Consider the following 24,939-nt stretch of genomic DNA (forward strand, 5'->3'; position numbering starts at 1 on the left):
GTTGGCAATTTGATCTCTGTTTCCTTTGCTTTTTAGCTTGTATATCTGGAAGTTCTTGGTTCACATACTTCTGAAGCCTTGCTTGAAAGATTTTGAGCATTACCTTGCTAGCATGTGAAATGAGTGCAATTGTGCAGTGGTTTTTGGAGAAGGAAATGGCAACCCACTCCAGTGTTCTTGCCTGGAGAATCCCAGGGATGGGGGAGCCTGGTGGGCTACTGTCTATGGGGTCACAAAGAGTCGGACACAACTGAAGTGACTTAGCAGCAGCAGCAGTGCAGTGGTTTGAACATTTTGGGGCATTATTTTTCTTTGGGAAAACAACTGGAAAACTGACTTTTTCCAGTCCTGTGGCTGTTGCTGAGTTTTCCAGATTTGCTGGCATATTGAGTGCAGCACTTTAACAGCATCATCTTTTAGAATCTGAAATCGCTTGGCTGAAATTCATCACCTCTACTAGTTTTGTTCCTAGTGATGCTTCCTAAGTCCCACTTGACTTCACACTCCAGGATGTCTGGCTCTAGGTGAGTGATAACACCATCGTGATTATCTGGGTCATTAAGACCATTTTTGTACATACAAATACAGTTAAAATATTAGGACATATTTGGAAACTTTTCAAGACTCCTGATTTTTGGAAGTCTAATCGGAAGGTTCTGCATGCCTTCAGGACACTAATCATTATCACAATCACAATTACCCCCATCACTACCACCAACACTGGCACCACCACTGCCTATGAACATCATAACCACACCAACAGCCCCACGCCTCCTTTTGTGCAGTCCTTGATTGAGCACGCATGTGTTCCAGGCACCATTTAAGTACATTACGTGTATTAAGATCACAGAAATCCTGTGAGCAATGCAGTAGTATTAATCTAATTTACAGATGAGAAAAGTGAGGCACAGACAGGGTAATACACTTGCGAAAGGCCACAGAGCTAGTAAGAGATGGCTCTGGAGAAGAGTAACGGTTCTAAATAAGGTCGAGGACTGAGAGATAGAAGGGAATATGAAATATATATGAGAACTCAACTTTTCCTTCTGATTTCTAGAAGTAGTCTAGTTTCATTGCCAAATTTATTATTTTAGTAAACAAGATACAAATGTTCAGAGTGCTTCAGCTAACTGTAGTCAAAATAGTTTTAATCTACCTACTAACAACTTAGCGATCAACTAGGTAAAAGAAAAAGCTTCTTTAAGGAACATTCTAGGCAATGTTATCTTCCATTAATTGTAAAACAATAAGGATTCCCACAGGAATCCCAGTCATCTGGAAAGATGTGTAGAAACCTTTGAGGATAGGGTAGGACCTCGTGTTCATCCCAGCTGTCCCTTCCTCTTGTTTGGACTTGTTGGCACAGCAGAACGGAGCCCTGGCATGATGCACAGCTGGAGACGCTGAGAGGCTTTCTGGTGAGCACTGTTACCTCCCGTGAGAGTTTCACTGCTGCTGCCGTGGCTGTGGGGCCAGAACACCCGGAGGAACTGACTCTAATACAAACCTCTGTACTCTACTGCCTGGACAGTTTGGAAAATGTTTTCAGTTTATGAGTCTGCATTTTCTCTTGCAGACCCAGAGTTCCCTGACTCACCCATAGGTGCAGTTGGGGTGGCACAGGTGGCACACGTGACTGGCATCTGCAAACTTCCAGATCAGGGTGCCATTCTCTCCCGCGACTCCAGCAGGGCAGGTCTTGACGCAGTGAGGGCCATCAATGTAGTGGGCACACTTTACACAGTTGCCTGGTCCCTGCACCGAGGCAGAAAAACCATTTCATAAATCAAATATTTATGTATGTGTCTTTCAGAATGAAGTAACTTTTTACTTAAAATATATATCATGAAAAAAAGTCAAACAATGTAGAAATTCTTCAAGTGGACAAATTCTTCTCTGACTGTGTCTTGCCTGATGTAACCACTGTTAACAGGTGAGAAGAAAGCCTTCTTGACTTTAAATGTGTATTGTATATGAAAACATAAAATAAAGTGAGCTGGGTGTTTTACTTGACTTTACTTCATACCTTGTGGGCTTTTTCCTTGTTAAAACACTGATTGGTTTACGTGTGTATTCACATCCTTATCATTCAGATGGGCTTCCTTGTGAATCATGCTTGAAGTTGAGGGGCTTCTGCAGGAAGCTGTGCTTGCCAAGGCAAAGCTCAGCAAACCCACACCTGCGTTTCCCCAGTGTTGAGAAGGTGGCAGGTGTAGAGACAGTGGCTGCATAATTAACTGTGCTGTGCTAAATTTGGTTCTGTTTGTTAAACTTGTCAGTACATTAGGGCTGCCTGGGTTGCATCCACACACTTCACAAGGGCTGAAGTAAGGTGGCTAGGGAGGGTCTGCCTGTTGGCTAAGCACCCTTATGTCTCAAAGACTGAGTGTTCCCAGAGCGAGAACAATCAGATGACTAAGTCAATCAATAGCACCAATTATTTTCTTTCACTGATGAAAAGTTAACCCAACACTAACCTAAAAACCAGTGGTTTACTTTGTAACCAGCTATTTTGGCAGCTTGTACCTCAAAACCTTATCATCATCTGTCTGATTCAGAGAACTTCTGAAAAACATTTTCTGTCAGTAGATTTAGATATGACTGTTGCAGCTGAAATCCAAATAGAGCTCCTCATATAAGTAATACTGAGAATTAACAATGTGAACACATTGGTGTGAGAGGGATCTTCATTCTCACTTACACTCTCTAAAATATTACTGAACATGTAGATATGAAACTGAATTTTGAAAATTTTTCTATGTGATTTAAAAAACCTCCTTCAAATAACTATAAACTAACGTTAAATAAGAATGTGGCAGCGTTTGATTAAGATGATAAAGCAGGGGTGGCAGATGTCAGGACAGTGAAGGCTGGCTGTCACTGCACCCTGTTCATAGGGCCCTGCTCTGTGGTCTGAGACCAGGCAGCGCCGTGTGCGTCTGGGGGTTGGACAGAGAAGATGAGTGCTCGACCCAGCCAGGCCACATGCCGACCTCCCCTTAGTCACAGCCCCTGAGGGCTGTGAGACGGGACGGGACGGGCTCGAGTGTGGGGAGTGGGCTGGACGGCAGTCTAGCAGCCATGGGGTGATGGTGGTGGGTCATCCTTGTGGGTCTGCAGCTGATGCGTGGGGGTAACATCAAACATGCTGCTTACGCGTCCAGTGCAGGTCACGTTCATGGCCTGGGGCAGGCATTCTGGATGGCACTGCACACACTCGGAGTTCTCCACGAATTCTCTGGGCTCTCTGACAGGAGGAAGGCAGGAAACTGGTCAGTGCCATCCCTACAGACCCTGCTTCCAAATGCTGTCTGGGTTCACCTGTCTGAAGGTTCAGGTGACACCAACCACCTCTCTTAGAAAGACAAAACAGTTTTATGTAAAAGTCAAACGTCTGGGAAAGTAGGGCTATACTGTAATATAATAAAGTGATTCTGTCAGCTGAATCTTTAGTCATCTTCTCCTAGAACAAAGCATAAGCTTCATTTATAATCAAAACAGCTTCTCTACTTTTTCTACAGGCACAGTCTCTGAATATTAGATAAGCCAACACATGGGAGAAAAGAAGATAATAGTCCTTAAAAGGCACCCCCTCCTATATCAGATTCATGGATATTTAAGTTACGCTGCAAAGAAATGGTAACTAGATCAATACCTGGGAAGGGGAAAGAGAGCTATTAAAGTTTTCTTAATGATTATTACTAAAAACAGTAAGAATGGAACACAGGTATGAAATATTTTGCTTGGACTATTTTAGCCATTCCTCAAAAATGGATAGAGTGGGACTTCCCTGGTGGTAAAGTGGAGAGAAATCTGCCTGCCAATGAAAGGGACATGGGTTCCATCCCTGATCTGGGAAGATTCCACATGGCACAGAGCAACTAAGCCCATGACCACAACTATGGAGCCTGCACGCTGCAACTCCTGAAGTCCGTGCACCTAGAGCCTGTGGGCTGCGACAAGAAAAGCCACCGCAGGGAAAAGCTGAGCAACACCATGAGAAAGCAGGCCCCATGCTTTGCAACTAGAGAAAGCCCGTGCACAGCAGTGAAGACCCCGTGCAACCACAAAGTAAATAAATAAATACTTGAGAAGCTGATGCTTGACTGAAAGGACATGGTAGATGTGGGCAGCTCTTAAGACTACTCGGAGTTAACTAGGCAGGGAACAAGAAGTGTGCACGCCCAAAGATATGTTCCGTGAGTCCTCTCAGGCAGTCAGCATCACTTAAACCAAAAGAGCCACATGACTTTTCCCTGTGCTGCTTCTTGGGTCACCACACCCAGTATAGAAGCCAGTTTTGCAAACAGAGAAGGTGCTGCTGGACACCAGGATTCTCTAATAGGAAGACCCAGGCACCACTGCCAAGGTTATTTTAATTACTTTGTTGCTTCAAAGAGAAAAATGTTGAAAGTGTTAGTTTTGTCCAACTCTTTGCAACCGCATGGACTGTAGCCTACCAGGCTCCTCTGTTCATGGGATTCTCCAGGCAAGAATACTGGAATGGGTAGCCATTCCCTTCTCCAGGGGATCTTCCTGACCCAGGGACCGAACCCGGGTCTACCACACTGCAGGCAAATTCTTTACCATCTGAGCCACTGGGGAAGCCCCTTCAGAGAGACCTGAACACTGAAAACGTGAGCTCAGCATCTGCTTGCAGCCATAAGGATTACACCAGTGTTTCTTACTTATTGAAACACTACTATTGATTATGCAAATTACTCTGTTCAGTTAATGAGCCTATCAGCTAAAGGAGTCCTGTGGAATTGAATTCATCCTGCTTCTGAGTATTTAGTTAGTTGAGCTGAGCTGTAGTCCAAGCCCTGATAGTGAAACAGAAAGGAAAATTTCCTAGAGCTATCTGTAACTCCTATCTTCTTCTTTACCACAAAATTTCTCTTTTTCTTTATTTTTAAAAAATTGCCTCTTCCAGTTGCTATCCTTACATTTTGTTTTCCTGTTAGTTTATTTTCGTTACTATTTGAGATCATTCAAAGCCTTACTCAATATCAAAATTCCCATAGAATCAACAGACTGTACTTGTTATTGACTGCAATAAATTCAACAAATGTTATACAAACTGTTTATTTCTTTGTCCATGGTTCTATTTAAAGTTATTTGCACTGTTCAGTGTGTCTTGAATGTAAACAAAAATTAACCTGGAGCTGTGTTTTGACACAGCAGGAATGCCATGCTACAAGGATACGACTAATGGCCATGGTCTTGGTCATCTGAACCATGGAAGACCGTTCTGTTTGTCTTGGGAACTTTGTGTAGCTTGGAAAAATAAATTTCCAGATAAAGAGACTCTATATATTGGGTTGGATTAAGTAATGAAAAATGTATTTTCATGTCCTTTTGTGATTAACAATTGTCAACAGGGCTTCCTGGGTGGTCAAGTGGTCTGCCTTGCAACGCAGGGGATACCAGTTCAATCCCTGGTCTGGAAAGATCCCACATGCTGTGAAGCAGCTCAGCCTGTGTACCACAATGACTGAGCCGGAGCTCTGGAGCCTGTGCTCTGCAACAACAGATGCCACCGTGAAGATTAGCCCCTGCTTCTTGCAACTAGAGAAAGCCTGCAAGCAGCAACGGAGACCCAGCACAACCAAAAACAATGAACTAAGTAAATCTATACACACACGCACACACACACACACAAACACACACACACACACAAAACAACTGTCAACAAACAAAAAGGAAAAGAAAATAAAGGAAAATAATCAGACTGATTAACTATACACTTATAAAACAATCCTAAGTCTTATTTTTTAATCAAAACAAAGCAATTAAAAAAAAAACAAAAACCTCTTACCCCTCTAGAATGTTGCACTTTCCCACACACTCCTTGCCACGACTGAAGTTCTGACAGGACATGCAGTATTTGGGTCCAGGTCCCCAGCAGCCCTCTGATGAGCACAGTGGGTGACAGATGTGGCCTGTGGCCTCTGAGAATACAGGGTGAGGCCCATGGTCAGACAAGGAACAGTGGCCACAAACATACACCAGTGCCCCCGGGAGAAGCAGTGACACGAGGGCTTCCAGATGCCCGGCAAAAGTCCCCTTTGCCCTGCTGGGTGCCAAGCATATCTAGATGGAGCTTGTCAGAGCTGCAGGAGCAGAAAGCTTGAGGGTCCTTGTCATGCGTGTATGGGGCACAGAACCAGGAAGACACCCAGAACTTCACCAATTCTCTTAATTGCACTATGGTGTGAGAATCTTTATTGCCTCCATTTCATCGATGAGGAAGATAAAGCCCAAAGATTTAAGTAAACTGATGAATGCCTCAAAACTAGGAAGGGCTCAAGCTGGGATATGAACTTGGCTCTGCTTCTGCCCGTGGCCAGGATCTCAGCACAGGTGCAGGCACCAGTTCAAAAGCTGACTATGGCTGTGAACTCGGATCTGGAAATGCCAGTGTGAAATGTTCACCCCATTCCTCTGTGTCTGTGTGTGTGTGTGTGTATGAGAATGTGTTTAGTCGTTGGGGATGGAATGAGTAGGGAGGAACACACAGCTAAAATGCCATAATCAGTACTAAATTTTGTTCTGTAAATTACCAATGATTGATGGCCTAGACTTCAAGGCAGATTTATCCTATGAGATGAGAATTATCTAGAAAAAAATCTGATGAACGTCACAAAAGAATATACACATTTCCCTTAATTTGCTTCTTAGGAATGTAAAAAGTAATTTAAATGTTTGGGAGTAGCCTTTCAATATTCTAAATCAAAATAAATGACCTGTTAGAACCATCTCCACAATCAACCAAAGTGATTACTCACTGCACTGTTTTTCACTCCTGTTGTTTAAAATTTTGGTTTTCTGAGTTGAGGTCCCAAAAAGTTTTTTCCAGCGTATCGTATCTGCATAGCACAAGTTTCGATTTCCTGAAATTATCACATCACCATCACTTATCTCCTTGAGGGAGCGTAATCCCAAAGATGTGATATCCAGGCCGACAACCGCAAGAGAAAACTGGCCACTAAGTTGAAGAGAAAAAAAATAATATTGTGAAAAATTATGACAGCATAGTATCAACAAAAACGTTTTTCTGTACCACTTTAGATTTACTACTGCCTTCCGGTTTGTAGTCATGTAAGTCATGTTATGGAAGGTCTGTACTGCAACTTTGGAAAATTGCAAGTGTTTTTAAAGTTCCTCCAGGGAAAAGTTAGTTCCTTGTTCATTTAATATCTCTAACTCTAGTGGCAGACTAGGGGTTGAATAATTTATTAATATCATTATTTAATTTACTGCATTTTAACTTTGCTTGGCAATTGAGAATATGTTAACTTTTCAAATATCCAAATATACTTCAAAAATCATAGATTCAGCTTTCCATCCATCCACCTACCCATCCATCCATCTACTCATCCATTTATTGAACAAATATTTGAGGTAATATGTGACTAATTTTATTCTAATTCTAGGTTAAGTGTGTGCTTCTTGCTCTCAAAAAGCCCTTTGTCCACTGATGATACAATCATTTTTAACCCAGTACCATGAGAGTGGTCATGAGGGGACCACAGAGGCAAAGAGCAGGGGCACCTAAACAAGTCTGAGGAAGGGCCTCTGGAAGAGGTGATGCCTGATCATCAGGACCTCCAGAGCAGGAACTATGATATTTTCTTCACTACCCAACCCTGTGCTAGGTTCCTACAAGGGGACCAGGACGTGTTCATCACATGACCAGATGGAAGTTATTCTCACTAAAGGGAAGGAAGTCTTCCACACAGAGGAGCACGTGGCAGGCACTGAGAATCACATGCTGCTGCTGGAGCAGAAAGGAGCAGAAAGACGGGGTCTGGGAAGGGAGAAGAGGCCAGAGCCTGGACCACTGTGGACACCACATGGAGGAGGCTGTTGTTTGCAATGACGGGAAACCACAGGAAGGAGATGTGCATTGTTAGGAAGCTCACTAAACACCGAGGTGGGAACAGACCAGTTGAGACAGCACTGAATAGAGAGGCTGATGATGAAGGCATGAGACGACAAAATGTAAAGTGTAATCGGGAAACACCTCTTTCTCCTCGCTTCTCTTTCTCTGCCCACTCTTTCCTCTCTGTGTCCCCCCCACAGTGTGACTCCTGTGTATTCAACTGCACCCCTGCTTTTAGGAATCCCTTCCCTTAGCCATGCTCAGGGGAGCCATGCCAGTGGGGCAAAGCTGAAGTCCTCCCTGCAGGGAGGTCTGGCAGGTGTCACACTTCCCCAGGAGGAACTGTCTATCATTGGGCTTCTCAGCAAATGTTATAAATTAAAAAAAAAAAAAAAAGTCAGCCTTATGTTTAAAACCCTAAAACTAAGCTGAGAGGTACATGCTAGTCACCCAAGAAAACTGACCTAAGTCTCTCATCTCTATATGAACTTTGGTCAAAAGAAGTATTCCTGGGAACTCAGGGCACAGGGCCTTTCTGGGAAATGATACTAGCTGCATGTTTAGCATCAGAGATGCAAAGCTGGAATGATTTCTGGAAAGGGATGCTTATTTTACATTCACTGTATTCTGATTTTTTTTAATACTCACAGTATTATGTAGCCCTCTCAGGTGTCAATTATGAGAAACAGTTCTCAAAACCAGATATTTTCCAAGGCAGGTTTGAACAAGAGAGTCCCAAACTTTGCCTCACCACAAAATTCATTATTACCCTTATTATGTTAAAGATGCTTGTGTGTGTGTGTGTGTGCGCATGCGCATATGTGTGTGCGCATGTGCATGTGTGTGCGCATATGTGTGTGTGCATGTGTGTGTGTGCACATGTGTGTGTGTCTGTGTGCTGGAGCTGGAAAAGTGGAAGACCTGAAAGACATGCTCAGTGCCTCTCAGGTCCCCTGAAATGAGGTGCTGATGAGGACTGGTAGCCTTAGTGCTATTCTTGCCAAAAGTACAAAACCTCAACCAAATCAGGAGAAAACACTGGCCGTCCTACAAATGCCTGACCAGTACTTTTCAAAAGCCAAGAAAGACAAGGAAGACAGAGGAACTATCATGAACAGCAGGGGACCAAGGAGACATGACTGCCCTTTGCAGTGTGGGCTGACCAGAACACAAAAAGTGTTCGTGGAAAACTGGTGAGATCCGAGAAAATCTGCAGTTCAGTTACAGCCGTGCTGATGATGCAGGGTGTCACCATCGGGGGAGCCAGGTGAGGGTGTGTGGGGACTCTCTGTAGTGTCTCTGCAGCACTTCAGTAGCTTTTACCTCAAAAGAAAGGCTCTGCAAGTCTTTGGCTGGGGTCCACTTACTGTTGCTTTGTTCTGCCACGTATGATTTCCAGGTTCTCAAAAGCATGGAGGTCAGTCCTATTTTCAGGCCAGGCCTGAATCAGCAAAAACCCTACAAAGCAGAAGGAAAGTTCAGACACATACAACTTAGAAATTTCTATTTTGTATGAGACATTATTTGGAGAAGGAAATGGCAACCCACTCCAGTATTCTTGCCTGGAAAATCCCATGGACAGAGGACCCTGGAGGCTACAGTCCACGGGGTCACAAAGACCCGGACACGACTGAGCAACTCACACACTTAATGGTACACACCTGTTATTTCTTTTACAGTTCTTAGAATGTCCAGTTCTTTCGGGTCCAGAGGTGCAGTACGTGTGAAGGAGTCACTGAAACAAGTAACAGAGCCGTCAGTAACAACCTGCCGTGAACAGAGCAGAGTCTATTTTTCTCTGGTATACCAGTAACTTGATCTTTACTTACCCCCTAAATGCTACTGGCAGGATATGAAGATCTCCACTGATGGATGTGCAGTTTCTGAAGTGTTTAATGTTTGTAGCATTTATGGAAAGTGTGTCTTTAAACTCACCGATTCCTATTCCGTTACAAACTGTAAAGAGAGGTGTTTATTCCATTCACATGTATTGAATTAGTAAGAGCTGTGGTCCCTCAGGCAGACGGGAGCAGGAAGAGAAGTGCAGCCGTGGGAACCGTCGCTGGCGTGCTATCTTTCATCCCCGCAGCAAACACTGCCAGGCTCACCAGGGACCAGGGGCCATGGCAGGGTGTGAGGCTGCAGTGCAGGAGATGCTGCCTGTCCTCACTGAACTTGCCTTCTCCTCCTCAATTTTCCCCACCTGGGCCAGAGTCCAGTTGCCCCGGAGGACTCCAGCTCCTTCTACACTACAGCTGCCCTCTGGGCTGTTGGTACCGCACGGGGATCACACGTGTGCCCCCACTAAACCCTCAATGCCTTCCCTTGCCCTCATCTGGGCTGCAGTTTAGTTTTCTAATGGAAAGAAACAGTATGCATAAATTTTTTAACTAAAAGAGCAAGATGCATCCATGGAAGAAAACTTTGAAAACATGGAACAAAGAGGAACAAAATGACTAAAAATTCTATTGTGTAACTTTGATATTTTAGAAAATGTCCTTTCAGTTATCCTCCATGGTTACGTCATACCACATATGTAGTTTTTTTTTTTTTTTTTCACTTATTATGCTGCGAACATTGTCCTATCAGTAAAATATTGTCCTGTCAGTAAAACCATTCACAAGCATGGCATCACCGATGCGATGGACATGAGTTTGAGTAGGCTCCAGGAGTTGGTGATGGAGGGGGAGGCCTAGTGAGCTGTAGTCTATGGGGTCCCAGAGAGTCGGACAAGACTGAGCAACTGAACTGAACTGAATTGAACTGATATTACATCATAAATAATACTATAGTAAGTCTTATCAGATAAACTGCTTTTCTCCCACAGGGCCTACTTAAGCCACATGCTTTGATCTCTTTGATGTCCTACTGTGACATCAGTCTCAGATGCCGTTTTCTGCACTCTGAGCTCATTTATTAATTTACATTCACTCCCTAATTTCCATCTTAAATGTCATCTCCCTCCGAAGCCCATTTATCTGTTGTGGCTCTACGTCTAGAACTCACAGTGCAACTGTTGGTATCTCTCTTTCAGACTTTATCTTACTTTGAAGAATAATCATGGAAGATCTTATTGTTCAGGGTGAGGTCCTCTCCTCCCTTCCCCAGGCCTCACCATGGACATGGTAGCCCTGTTACTCCATCTCCTTCTTCTCCATTCTCTCTGGAGTTCCCACTGCTTGGGCTGCCACCTGGCTACGGGGCCTATCCCATCAGCCCCATGGAACTCCAGGTTTGCCCTGGAATGCATATACCTCGCTGTGGGTCTGGGAATGGGATGGCGAGGCTTGCTTAGGATTCCAAGGCTCTGGCTTCAGCAAAACAAGCCCCGAGGCAGATGCCTGCTGATGGGGACTTGCCTTTTAATTACAGGTTTGGAAGAGAATTCTACATGTTTCAGAGAATATTCATTCTCTCTCTGCTTAGACGTGATGGTGATGGTGGGGTTACCTTAATTCCTAAATATGGAGACAAACTGTAATTCACCTCTAGACCTATCAGATCTGGAGGAGCTGTGGACCATCAACACACATGCTCCCACCTCTGTTTCCCATCTCCCTACACAAAGGGGTCTCAGTTGGCCACTACTCCAGGATTTGAACTGCGGGTGGGTTTACAGCATAATGATTATAGGTGAGTCAAAATGTTTGTTGAGTACAAAATTAACAGACCAAAATCAGAAATAATCTCTGCTTTTATTGATCCATTTGAGGATGCTGGTAGTAAGCCTCTGTCTTCAGGGGCTGAACTCACTCACTTCCTCTCCAGGCACCACCCTACGTCTCATTTTCTTCCTTGCGTGTTTCCTTTGCCTGAAGATTTCCAGGAGCCAAAGGACATCTATTCCTCTGGGCACTGACGCGCCTGCCACACTGGGAGCTCATAGGTCTGACCTCAGACTGAAGCCCTGTGAGCTGTCTCAGCTTCTCTCTGCCAATCCTGGCCATTGGTCCCTGGGCAAGTCATTTAGATCCTCTGTGATATAGTGCCTCCTCTGTAAGGGGGATCGTAATAGCACAGACCTCCTAAAGAGGCTGAGGGACTGGATGGCGTGGAGCATGGAGGCTCAGTCTGCCTCTGAAAGAATACATGGGGCAGTGGTCAGTGTCAGCTGAAACCACAGAAACTTCTTAGAGATGGTGGCATCTGAGGCAGATGTTCAAGCAAGCAGCTGTTCATTGAGGCATTTTTTTTTTTAATAGCAGTAAAATAGTGGAAACAATCTAAATTACCATACAGATCATGGTATAGGGATTGTGAACAGGGTTAAGCAGAATAAGGAAGATTCACATGATGCTATCTGGAGTGATCTCCAGGGGATGCTTAGAGTATAGATGTGTCTTCTGTGCAAGTGGAAGATGTGGCCTGGGCGTGGCACACACCCAAAGGGCCTGGGCACCAGCTGGGGAGGCTCCATGGGCCACATTGGAGATAGTCTGGACATCAGAGTGAATAATGTGAGGAGGGATTATCATAAACTGAATAAAAAAGGGTTCAGTGAGCTCACATGGGTACTAAGAAAGCTATTTTAGAAACAGAATGTCCACTAGTAAATATAGAAGAAATGACAGAAATAGGAAGTCATTCTTACAATCGCCAAGAAATCTGACTGATGCAACTTCAGGCGAATCATTGGTTCTGCCATCGAGGTGGTTTAGTCACTCAGTCATGTCCAACTCTTTGCAGCCCCATGGACTGTAACCCAGGTTCCCCTGTCCAGAATATCCTGGAGTGGGTTACCACTTTCTTCTCCAAGGAATCTTCCTGACCCAGGGATCAAATCCAGGTCTCATGCATTGCAGGCAGATTCTTTACCACTGAGCCAGAGAAGCCACAGAGGTAATGAGATGAGAGTTGTGCACCCCTGGTGGGACACTCTCTACCTGCAGTGCCCCATCTGTGTCCCGCCCTGCAGGAAACATGACCCGACCAGACAGGGGCGGTCAGAGCAGCTGGCCTTGACTCCTCACAGCATCAGAGGAAAGAGGGCTGAGAAACGATCTTGAATTAATGAAGAGCCTGGATTGAAAAGCAGCTAAAAAGGATATATTGGGATAACAGGGGAGTTGAAATTAAACTGAAAACTAGAATCAATGTTAAACATGGGATAAGAGTGAAATTGTCTTTTGTTACTTAGGAGCATGTCCTGTTTGTACAAAAGTGTGTTGGCGAATGCAGGGTGAAGTGTTATAATACCTGTAGTCATCACAGGACTCAGAAAACACATACAGAGAGACACAAACACGGAGTGAGAACAACGTGGTGACTACTGAAAACTGATGAATTCAAGTTCAGGGCAGATGGGTGTTCATTACAGTATTTTGCAATGCTTCTGGGTGTTTGAAAAATGTCAAGATAAAAGATAAAGTGCAGGATAAGAAGGGATAAATTGGCATTGAAGATACCTCTGGGATAGAGCACAGCAGAAAGGAAGGAACATGTTTCTGAGCTTGGAGACTCCCTCAAATCTGGTCTGAGGATGATGCTGAGGGTCTGGGGGCAGGGAGCCTAGCCATGACTGGAAGCAGAGAGGGCCCCGTGCCCACACCGGGCAGCTTCCCACCTTTGCCACAAGGCCCGTCACACTTTTTACACTTGCGGACGCCATCCTCCTCTACCTCCTGGCTGTCAGAGCTGCAGGCGCGGACGCAGGAGCCGTGGTCTGTCACCACGTAGTTACCTGGGGGACAGTGAAAGGGAGGTGGTGAACGCGGCACCAGGTGTTCTGGGCATAATGACACTTGATGACGGGTGATTCCCTGGTTCTGTTTACTTTAAGGACAAGAAGGAAAGGCTGCAAACAGAGAGGAATGGGGTTCAGGGTGTTCATGGCCTCCCCATCAGGCTGCTGCTCGCTGGTTATGATGCTTACATTCAGGACTCACAGCTAAAAGTTTAATATTTATTTTAAAAAGTGACCCGAAACAAGGACCACTCTTCTCTTGGCCACCCTCATCCCCTCGGGCCTCTGTGGGCAACAGGGTCCACATCCTGCCTTAGCCCTCACTCAGGGAGAAGTAACTAATAAGAAGTTAATAATAAACTTTTCAGGAACTCTCTCTGTTTCTTTTGACTTCCCCAAGTGGATCCTCGAACCACTGGACGTTTGTCTGGGTGTTTAGTGGATATTTGTCACTTTCCTTCTGTAAATTGTCTGCTTATGTTCTCTGAGGCTCTGAGTGGTTTCCTGTAGATTTCAAATTCTCTCAAAGATTATATCTCTGTCACAGTTGTGGCTAAATTTTCTTTATCTTGCCATTTACCTCACGATGACTTTTTTTGTGGGTTTTTTTTGTTGTTGTTGTTCCAAATTTTTTAAATTTCATGTTCACAAGTCTGGTAGTATAAATCTCCCCTTCATAATTGTTCTTAAAAACAATTTTTTTTTTTTTAGTTAATCTTCCTTCTTGAAAATCACTTCCTCTCCTATGAAATCACTCATGTTGCCATTTCCCTAAATACTAGAGTCTCCTGTAAAGCACAAATAAGCAAAACCCAAGCCCCAACAATTAAACAAAGCCAATCGACAAGCAAAAAGCTCTCTTCTGTGCTCCTAACGGCACAAACACGCCCAGGTTTTTAACCGCTAAAGAAGGCCGGTCTTCTGACTTCTCTCTCATTTAGGCCTTGTAAACACCTGCCGAGTACAAGAGCCAAACAGAGAAATGGCCCAACGGCCATGGGTTTGTGCCAGTCAGACCATGGAATGTTCTGGGCAACCATGGCTGGGCTCAGGACACAAGAACCAACTTGGGGTCAGCCATCACCTCACCTGCCTGATACTGAAGTGAATACAGGGACCCAAGGATCCCTGAGTGGGGGATACGGGAACCTCAGCAGGAGACAGAGCAGAAACAGGTGCCTGGCAATGAAGGGGCTCACAAGGGACACTCACGGGGACACTTCTTGACACAGGTGGCACCAAAGCTGTACTTCCCCAGCGGGTTGACCTTCATTTCGTAGGTGGTAGGGTCATAGAGCATGAGTGGCGGACACGTGTCCTTGCAGGTGGCTTCATCACGGAACCTGCGGCAGACCTGCCATGGGAGGGGTGGTGTGATCGTTAGACTCCACGGGGAGCGGGGCCACAGCCCTCTGTGTCCAGGGGTCTGGTCAGAGCAGACGTCTAGTAAAGCACTCTCAAGAGGAGCAGAAAGACTGTTTTCTTAAAAGTATGGTTTTTCTTAAATACGCTGTTCCAGATAGTTTTGAGGAGATTATGAGGAGGGAAAAACACATCTCTGTTAACTTTCAAAATAAGGCAGGAGTTCACACGCTAGAGTAGTAACTCTAGAGCGAAATTATTCAACTTAACTTACGTCCAATTTCCCTCCTAAAAACAACACTTGAGGATACAGTTTTGAATTTATTATCAAACACAGAGAACTTTGTCTGGGGGCTGTTGTGCAGAGGGAATCAGACCACACACAGAGGGGTCCTGACCAAGAGCCTGGTGTTGCCTCCCTCCAGCAGCCTGGAAGAATTGGCTCAGACCAGTGGGGTCCAAAGCCCAGGGCCCCTCCAGCCCCTGGAACATTAGTTTCCCTGTTCCTAAAAACTATAGACTCTTCTGGGTCCCACTCAAGGTGAGTCTCCCAGTTTGGAATCACTCAGTGCTGCCTCTGGGACCCTGGCTGCCTGTCCTGGGGTCTCAGGACACACAAGGTACCCATAATCAGACGTGTGGCACCAGTGGCCCACAGTGACACCAGAACTTGGTCAAGCTTTCCGCAGTCACAGGGACTACAGCGAGGCCCTCAGCACCCTCATGGGCTGGGGAATCAGCAGAAAGCATCTGAGCCAAGCGGAAAGAGCAGAGGCTTTAGGGGCAAAAGGTGCAAATGGAGTCCAGCTGTCCTGGCCCTGAGGATCTGTGTGATCGCCTAACTTCACTGGGGACATTTCAGGGGTCCCTGCAGCCTCAGCTCTCTAGGCTGTAAGGAGAACTGAGCAGAGCAATCAGTGGTGCTGACACTGGCGTGGGCCACAACAGGCATGAGGGGCAAGTAACACAGCTAGTGTTTGGCTCATTCTGTGCCCTGGTCTCGGGTGTTGATGCCACATACGTCGTGCCCTTTAGACCACGTAACGGTAGGTGAGGTCACATAATTTACCCAAGGTCACCAAGTAGGTGGTGAAGGCCGGTCACTGAAAGATGCTTTGTTACCTAGCGGCTGCAAACATCAGTCAGCACATTTCAGTCAAAGGGAGGCCCCTGAACTTCGGGCCGCAGAAGCTGCGGTGCGTCTTACCAGGCAGTCGCTCTCCCGTGGCCCCGTGCAGCCAGCGGCACACTGGTTGTGGCAGCAGTCGCTGGGGGACCTGCCGCGGCAGCGCCCGGAACACTGCTGGGCACAGATGATTTTGGTCACTGAAAGGAAGCAAAGGCCACTGTGAGCTGCGGGGTCAGGAAGGTGGAGGGATCAGTTCTCAGGGACCCTGGGAGCGCTTGCAAATGGCAATGAAAGGCTGATAACAAGGATGAATTTAGTGATTCTACACTTAAGTTCCCAAACATGCTTGTTCTGCTAAACTCAACTATCTTGATCTTTCTTACTGTATGTTTTCTTTTTTTCTACTTGTTTTTAATCACTTAGGAGAACTGACTCAGATTAACTCTGGACTTTCAGACTTGTTAAACTAGAGACTGACAAGAATTAAGTTTTGGGGTAACAGAAAGTATGTACAAATAACATGACGCCTGTCAGAAAGCAGTGTTTAAAAGGGCATAACAATCACATCACAATTTGACCTAAACACAGATCAAGCTGACATGTCCCTAGATTTCCTGGCCATTCATGGTCTTAAGCTAGGATTCCCGCAGAAAAATCCCCTTCAAGAAGCTGCTCTTGCTTCTCTGGAGGTGGGTACCCAAAAGAGGGGCAGGAAGGGAGAGGACACAGGAGGTGTCGTGATGCAAGAAACAGAGACAAGCTTCCGTTTCCAGGAAAAACAAAACGACTGTTCAGAGAGAAGGCCTGGGTGGCGGGCCGCGCTGGTTCATGCCAGGCTGCAGCGCCGGCAGTGGCCCGTGCTGGACTAAGCGCATGCGGGGAGAGGTGCAAGCCTGTCGCTCATGTAGCTGCTAACATCTGGCCTTAAAATCAACAATGCTTGGAGTCTTCAAAGGGAAAACGAACATCAATACCATCAGCCAAGTGTAAGGGAAGAAGGTGGCCAGTGAAATTCTGTTCCTGACTCACATTTCTGGCAGTTCTCCTCCCCGGCACCCCAGCAGCTTCTGTTGAGACAGGCTGGATCACACTTTGGGCCTAAAATATAAAAGTAGTAGTTAAATTCATAATCACAGGGAAAGGGAACGAGAAACTGACAACACCTGCCCCAGCCTCTAAGCAGAGCTGCAGCCTAGAAACAAGAGCTTTCAAATTTCTTATTCTCTACTTGTTCAGCTGGTTGGTTTGCAAGATGATTTAAAAAGACGCTCATGAGGGAAAAAACCCAAGGGACTTAATATATGTCCCAAAGTCTGCTACAGTCAGGAGAATTCAGTCTCTGGGAGAATTTCAGTTTTAAATGGAAGAGATGATTTGCCAAGTGATGGTGGGACGAGGGCACCCCTTCAGTATGACCAACAAGGTTTATAGTTGATCCCAGGGGTGAAAGGCCCTAGTGCAATGCTGGTGCTTCTCAAAATCCTGAAAGATGGGCAGCTGAGCCCCGAACGGATGGTGTCAGTCATACACCGGGAGAAGAGACAGAAACGGAGACAAGGCAGAGAGAGAGAGAGAAACCTAAGAGGAAAGAGCAAAGTAACAGGTAGGTATGTTCAGTGTGGTTACGTCTGTACAGTGACACCATGTGATCTTTCCTTTTTACCCTATATGTTACCATATTTTCAAATTTCTATTATAAGCATATAAGTTTATAAAAGAAAATATTTAAAATAAAAATGTTTAATGACATCTTTCCATAACACAGGAAATATTTGCCAATTAAGGAATTCAAAGTCTGTTTATGATTATATTCTTAAACTACTGTGACAAAAAAAGAATCACAGAGATTATTTAAAATATGAGTAACAGAAAAAAGCAAAAAGAAGAATTGAGGAGCATCCAGAGGTAATCAATATAGGCATGCTGCTGCTGCTGCTAAGTCGCTTCAGTCGTGTCCGACTCTGTGCGACCCCATAGACGGCAGCCCACCAGGCTCCCCCATCCCTGGGATTCTCCAGGCAAGAGTATTGGAGTGGGTTGCCATTTCCTTTTCCAATTCATGAAAGTGAAAAGTGAAAGTGAAGTCACTCAGTCTTGTCCGACCCTCAGTCACCCCATGGACTGCAGCCTTCCAGGCTCCTCCGTCCATGGGATTTTCCAGGCAAGAGTACTGGAGTGGGGTGCCATTGCCTTCTCCACAATATAGGCATAAGTATATCTATACATAAGAATTAATATCACATTACACATTGCATTATAACTTAATAATTCATGATACATTATGACAATTTTCCATGCCTTTAAATATCCTTCTACCTAACATGAATTTTTATTTTTTTTAATTTTTAAATTTTACTTTATTCTATTTATTTAATTTTATTTTTTTTACTTTACAATATTGTATTGGTTTTGCCATATATCAATATCATATATGAAATGAGTCGCCAGTCCAGGTTTGATGCAAAATAACATTAATTTTTAATGGCATGGCTGTACCACAATTTATTTAACCAATCTCTTGTTTTTAGACATAAGTTTCTTTTGAAATGTATTAAACACAAGGATATAAGGAATATGCTTGAACAAAAATATTTTTCTGCATCCTTTACAATTTTCATTCCTCTCATTTTTTCCTTAATATTCCTAGACATGATGTTCATAGGCCAGAGGCATGCATACTTTAAAACTTCAATACATATTGCCAAAATTAACTTACATGCCCACAAGTAGACTATGTAAATTTCTGTTTCTTTGCCAATATAGGCATTGAAAAATCAAAAGGAACATATGTCTTTAGCAAAGGCAAAAATGATGCTTCTTTATTTTATTTTAACCATTTGTAATACAATGACAAATAATATTTTACTTTATTTTTGGCTGTGTGTGTGTGTGTGTATGTGTGTGTGTGATGGGGAGAGGGGAGCTGCTCATGTCCTTGACCCATTTTTGGAGAGGTAGTCACCTTTTCCTTAGGATTTAGAAGACTACATTACATAGTCACATAGCAACAATATTAACCTTTACAAGGCAGTCAGAAGCTGCACAGTATTTTCCTATCATTAATATTTTTTTATATGGAAGTTTTCTTTTATAGTATCTAACTTTGGCTTTTATTTAACTTGATATTACAAATATTTATTTTTATGTTTCTTTCTAGCACTTATATATACACTCAACATTTTTTATGTTTAACATGCATTTGGAATTTACAGTGGTATATGAAGTGGATTATAGATTTATTTCAATTTCCTCTTGAGTAAACCTACCCATTCTAACTTCAAATTCCAAACTACATCAATAATAACGTAATATTAAGTAACTTTTCTGTCCATAAAACCCATGTCCATAAAACACTTAAATCACCTTATGAGATTTTTTGGGTAAAGATGACATGAAACAAGCTCTCAGAAGTCATCTGTGACCTGAAAGCTCCAGTTGAGAGGAGCAAGACTGTGAGTTTGTCCCTGGTCAGGCAACTAATGAGGGAAACACAGGCAACGGGTGATGGTGGTTTTGTAATTTCAATGTGACTAACCTAATATCCTTAGTTCCTTTAAAAAAAACTCCATTAATAGTTCTGTCACTTAGGTATTTTTCCTTTAGTAGTGACATTCCAGAATAATATATTAAATATTTAATTCTTTTCTTATTTGCTTACAATGTCATTTCTTTATGGACATTTGATTCAGCTGCTGCTACTGCTAAGTCACATCAGTCGTGTCTGACTCTGTGCAACCCCATAGACAGCAGCCCACCAGGCTGGTGTCCCTGGGATTCTCCAGGCAAGAACACTGGAGTGGGTTGCCATTTCCTTCTCTAATGCATGGAAGTGAAAAGTGAACGCGACTGTCTTATTTGTCTATGGCTTATTTTTATATGTCTATTCTTAAACCAATACCATCTTGGTTTATTGCTTGTAGCTTTGTAATATTTGAATCTTATTATTGCATAAACCTGTTCACCATTTGTCTTTCCCAACACTGTTTTGCCAGGTCATTTCTGCAGCTATGGCGTAAGGAGGGCAGGTGAGCTACTTTGGGTACCTGATTTGATCTATAGCAAAACCATATTACGCTCACAGCCTTTCCATGTCAGTTTTATTTTTTGTTGTTGTTGTTACAAATTTACACAATTTAACCTCCCCACTGTTCATCAGATTGCTGAGCAAAGGCTAACCTCCATCTCTGGAAAATGTAAAATTTTACATTGTAAAAGAAAGCTTTTGCTTTCTTGCAAGCAAAGTAGGTCAGTTGGGTATCTGTTGGAATAATGCATTTACACAGTCAAAGGGCTCAATGCCCATGTTCACAGCAGCATTTTGTCCACAATTGTCAAAAGGTGGAAGTCAGTCAAGCAATTCAAGTGTTCATTGACAGATGAATGTATAAACAAATGAAATATTATTCAGCCATATTAAGGAAGGAAGTTCTGACACATGCTCTAACTTGAATGGCTCTTGAAGAGACTGTGTTCAGTGAAAGCAGTCAGTCACAAAAGTACAAATTTGTCAAATTTGTCACAAAAGGACAAATACTGTGTGATTTTACTCATATAGGGCACCTAAAGTTGTCTAATTCGTAGGCTGAAAGTGAGATGATGGATGCAAGGCCTGGGAGTGGAGCGTTAGTGGTCAGTGGGGACGGTTTTAGTTTGTCAAGAGGAAAATACACGACTGGTGGTGATGGCTGCAGAACGCCGTGAATGTGCTTAATGCCACTGACTGTACTTAAAGGCCTAAGACCTTCCTGTCTTCCATTAACAGACTGCTAGTGACTATGTAACATCCAGCTGGGGACTAGCAGGGGGTACTCTTCTGTCCCTTTCTGATGCCTATGTCAGAAGCATTCTCTATCTCCTTTATACTTTAATAAAACTTTATTACACACACACATACACACACACACACACACAAATGGTTAAGATGGTAAATTTATCTTAAAGGTATTTCATCATAATCAATCAAGTCAAAGAAAAAAAAGCAAAAAACAAAGCAGCTTTAGTTGATTTTTAAGATCCATATCAGCTTCAAATTCTAAGACCAAAAACACCAAAAAAAAAAAAAAAAAAAAAGGCAAAAAAAGCACCCATGCATCCACTGCACAGTTGTTGGAAAACAGAGAAGCAGGAAATGGTGATGGCTTCTTATTTTAAAAGCCTGAAAGATGAGGGAGATCAGGAAGGGAGCAGGCTACTTGGAAACTGGGGTTGTCAAAGTTCCCCACGAGGTATGTCAAGGGTGCTAACGGGGAGACTTGACCTGCAGCATGGTCCTGGCCAGCTGCTCCCTTTATTGATGAATAGTGGGGACTAGGTCATGGGCACTAGTTAAATATGGACAAGCTTATCCCCGTGTGCTCCTTAGTTCTGCCGGGCACTCCATCCATGTGGGAGTGCCTGGGAGCTATGAGCAGAAGGGCAGAGCTGAGCCTCAAAGCTTCCAAAGGGTCTGGCGCCACTTTGAGCCTCAGCAGAAAATCGGAAGCTACAAAAGCCTGGTTAGTCTCCTCAAACAGGATGAGAGAAGCCCCTTGCCAGGGTTGGCACGATGGGCTTTTCTCAATGCCACAGGAGAGCTCAGCTGCCCTGGCAGGGCCGGGGGGTGTGTGTGTGTGACCTGTAAGCAAGTGAGCTGTCTCCACGAAAAACAGACCTATTTCTGTCTTAAATAGGTGCTCTTCTAGTGAGCATATAATCTGTTTACTACTTATTTTTGCTGTAGATTCATGTAACTTAACATGAACTGTGCCTTCTCTGGCTCCCACCCCAACTCTACAGCTCCGCCCTGCCTTATGAGCTGCAATCCGGGGGTGGGGTTGGGGGGGGCACCGTGGAACACTTACAGTTGCCCTGCTGGTTCTGAAAGTCCCCTGTCATGTTGCTTAGAAAATCAGGGTTGACGATGTCCCGCCACTGGATGGTCTCCACGTTGCAGAGGACAGGGTTGTTGCTGAATCGCACGGCACCTTGCAGAATTTCTGCATGAGAAAGGAACCCCCATGAGCAAACTTGCCATCTCTTCTAAACTCTTGTGAAGTATGCATATGCTTCTTCACATTTTACCTTCTGTTAAGAGATGGCAGCATGCAAATGAGACTCCCTGGAACTGCAGTGGGGCAGTGGAAAGTGAGTTGATGGATTCCTCTATGGAGGAGTTGGGATTCTCCTGCACTGGGTCTTTGAGCAATGAATGACCAGAATTTAGAAATCAGGGGCCATGGGAAGATAATGCTTTAGTCAAGTAGCATGAATGACAGGTATACACTAAGTTGGTGGTTCCCAGGGAGGCTGGCTGGTCCCAGCCGGACCGGGGTTAGCGCGTGATGACAGTGTGAAAGGGCAGATGGGACAGGAAGGGTGGGTGGAAGGGAAGATGCTGTGAGGTGCTTGGGAAAGTAGGGAAAGTGGAGCAGGAAGGATCTGTATGTGTGATGAAGAGACTGGGTGGCCAAGGGAAGGCAAAGACTTAAAACCGTTCAACTGCTCAAAGGAAGAGTTGGAATGACGTGAAACACCAGGGGTGATAAGAAAACTTGAGCTGGAGCAGAGGGCAAGTATTCCCCCATGACACTTATGCAAACATTTACCGAATGGCTTCTGTGCACAGAACATGGAAGTGAGTGCTATGAGGCATGTGGAGACGAATGATTCCTGCTGGCTCCTCTCTAGGAAATGACAAGCATGTGAGGGGCAATGCATAGTCAATAACCTCTTGTTCACAGAGGACCATGACCCATGACGAGGCTGGCACTGTGCCAGCTGCTTTACATGCATGCATGCTCAGTCACTCAGTCGTGTCTGACTCTGCAACCCCATGGGCTGTTAAGTTCCTCTGTGCATGGAATTTTCCAGGCAAGAATACTGGAGTGGGTTGCCATTTCCTCCTCCAGAGGATCTTCCTGACCCAGGGATCGAACCTGCGTCTGTTGAATCTCTTTACCACTGTACCACCTAGTAGTCAGACATATGCATGGCCTGAGCTAATCCTCACATGGTCCTCTGACCATAACTCAATTCTAGATATGTAAGTAATGCCAAGCATCCCAGAGTGGGAGAGGACACAGAAAAGGAAGAGTTCTTCTGGGGAAGCTCTCTTTGGCTATTGGTAAGAATAACATCTCTGGGAAGAGAACATGTGGAGGAACCCAGATGGAAGTGGGCTCAGTGTGCTCCAGGCGGACAGACAGCCCCAGCAGAGGCCGTGAGGGGCCAGGTAAGCAGTTCCTTTGGCAGATGGTGGGGAGGGGCTGCAGTCACAGAGGGCAGGCTGGGGGGTCGGAAAGGGCCACAGCTTGTTTTGGGTGTGAAATCAGATATGACAGCTGGACAACCAAGTGAAAAGCTTCACTGAGAAGGGAGCCAGAGTCAAGGGATAAACTCATGAGAGGCCAGAGCTGGAGACATAGAAGAGAGAGCTGGGGCTTCAGGAGCCTCAGGATGACAGACCAGGAGCAGGAAGGCCAAGGGGACAGCAGCGGGATGACCAGAGGCCTGTGTTAGTTATCAACTGTTGTTGTTTAGTCATTAAGTCATACCTGACACTTTTGCGACTGCATGGACTATAGCCCGTCAGGCTCCTTTCTGTCCATGGGATTCTCCAGGCAAGAATGCTGGAGTGGGTTGTAACTCATGTCGAATAATCCAAATTAGAGGATTATTTAATAAAATTAAATAATCTGAATTGATACGACCCCAATACTCACAACAGAAATAATACCAAGCACAGAAACAGCTCCCTGGGGCTTTATCTGCAGTAATTCACTTAATCTTCTCAACAACCCTGGGGAGTCTGTTACCATTGTCCCCCCCCCATTTTTGAAATCACAGAAAGAACCCACTCCCAGGCGCCTGGCTGGTAAGCCATGGAGCTGATAGAGCTGGGGCTGGAAAATGACAGTCTGCACCCCCACCTGCCTCTGTCTGGCACCACGAGACAGCGACTTTGGGAGGCATCCCGGTGGGCTGATGGCAAGGACAGCACAGCCCAGTGCCAGCACCGCACCCAACAGTGCGAGAGGCTGAGGGGAGCCCTAAGGCCATTTCATAAATGCAGAGCCCAGGAGCTGACCTGCACACAGGCGCCATGGGGCTCGGGCAGTCAGCCCGCCCTGCACCCCGGCCTGGGGTCAGGCCCGCGACCCTCCTCTGCTGTGTGTCCTCTGCTCTCAGCCCCTTCAGGGCTGGCCCAGCTGCCCATCAGAGCCGCGAGGCACGAGGGAAGGTTAGGGCTCTGTGGCACGGTCTGGGTGGCCAACCCTGGCCATTTCCTCACTCCTGTAGGAATTCAAGAGGGTTACTTTGACCAATTTTCTTTTTTTTTTTTTTTTGTAAAATGGCAGAGCATACCACTTGCTCTGAAAGAAGGTGAGGGGCATTCAATTAAATTACCAATTTGACATGGCTGGCACTGTACCTGCCACAGTCCTCGTTATCTTCAAATTTTAAAAATCAACTTGCCGTTTTTCCACAGTTTTCTCTCACAGCACCCTTGTAAGTGCCCTCCCCACAAGAACTCAAACTTCACCTGTAATACCTTCATTCTCTATCCTTACAAACTTAAAAATGGCTTTCTGTATAATAGCGTGACTCTGGAAAATGTCTCAGACAGTGGTTGGATTTTTACTCTTTGTCCCTTATACATGAGGTCCAGACAGTAAGACCGGCGGACTACCTGAGCATTCCAGTCCCGTCATCTGGTCATACTCTCGTTTTTCCAGAACCTTTACCATGTCTTAATTTATTTTGTAACTCTCTGGATACATTTCCATGAACAAGACAGAACCTGTACTTGGCTTAACTCTTCCCTTCCTGCCCCATTAACTACTGTCTTCTTAGAACTTCTACTCACTCTCTCTTGCATATGGCTGGCATGCAAAACAAAAG

The 24,939-nt window shown here is 44.8% G+C and overlaps 1 protein-coding gene across 2 annotated transcripts in view; it reads right to left on the reverse strand.

Annotated features, from left to right (window-relative positions):
- EGFR (epidermal growth factor receptor) overlaps window positions 1-24,939 on the reverse strand; it is a 215,269-nt gene that overhangs the window by 45,626 nt on the left and 144,704 nt on the right. For both annotated transcript variants that reach the window (XM_055557573.1, XM_055557575.1), the window contains 12 exons: window positions 21,900-22,034; window positions 17,089-17,157; window positions 16,138-16,256; window positions 14,781-14,922; window positions 13,449-13,565; window positions 9,715-9,841; window positions 9,547-9,620; window positions 9,253-9,343; window positions 6,789-6,988; window positions 5,819-5,951; window positions 3,157-3,247; window positions 1,598-1,755 (listed from right to left, as the gene is read on the reverse strand). In XM_055557573.1, the coding sequence (XP_055413548.1) occupies window positions 1,598-1,755; window positions 3,157-3,247; window positions 5,819-5,951; window positions 6,789-6,988; window positions 9,253-9,343; window positions 9,547-9,620; window positions 9,715-9,841; window positions 13,449-13,565; window positions 14,781-14,922; window positions 16,138-16,256; window positions 17,089-17,157; window positions 21,900-22,034 (1,456 nt within the window). The remainder of the gene's footprint in view (window positions 1-1,597; window positions 1,756-3,156; window positions 3,248-5,818; window positions 5,952-6,788; window positions 6,989-9,252; window positions 9,344-9,546; window positions 9,621-9,714; window positions 9,842-13,448; window positions 13,566-14,780; window positions 14,923-16,137; window positions 16,257-17,088; window positions 17,158-21,899; window positions 22,035-24,939) is intronic.

This window comes from Bubalus kerabau, chromosome 20, assembly GCF_029407905.1.
Source record: "Bubalus kerabau isolate K-KA32 ecotype Philippines breed swamp buffalo chromosome 20, PCC_UOA_SB_1v2, whole genome shotgun sequence".
Classification (NCBI taxonomy): Eukaryota; Metazoa; Chordata; class Mammalia; order Artiodactyla; family Bovidae; genus Bubalus; species Bubalus kerabau.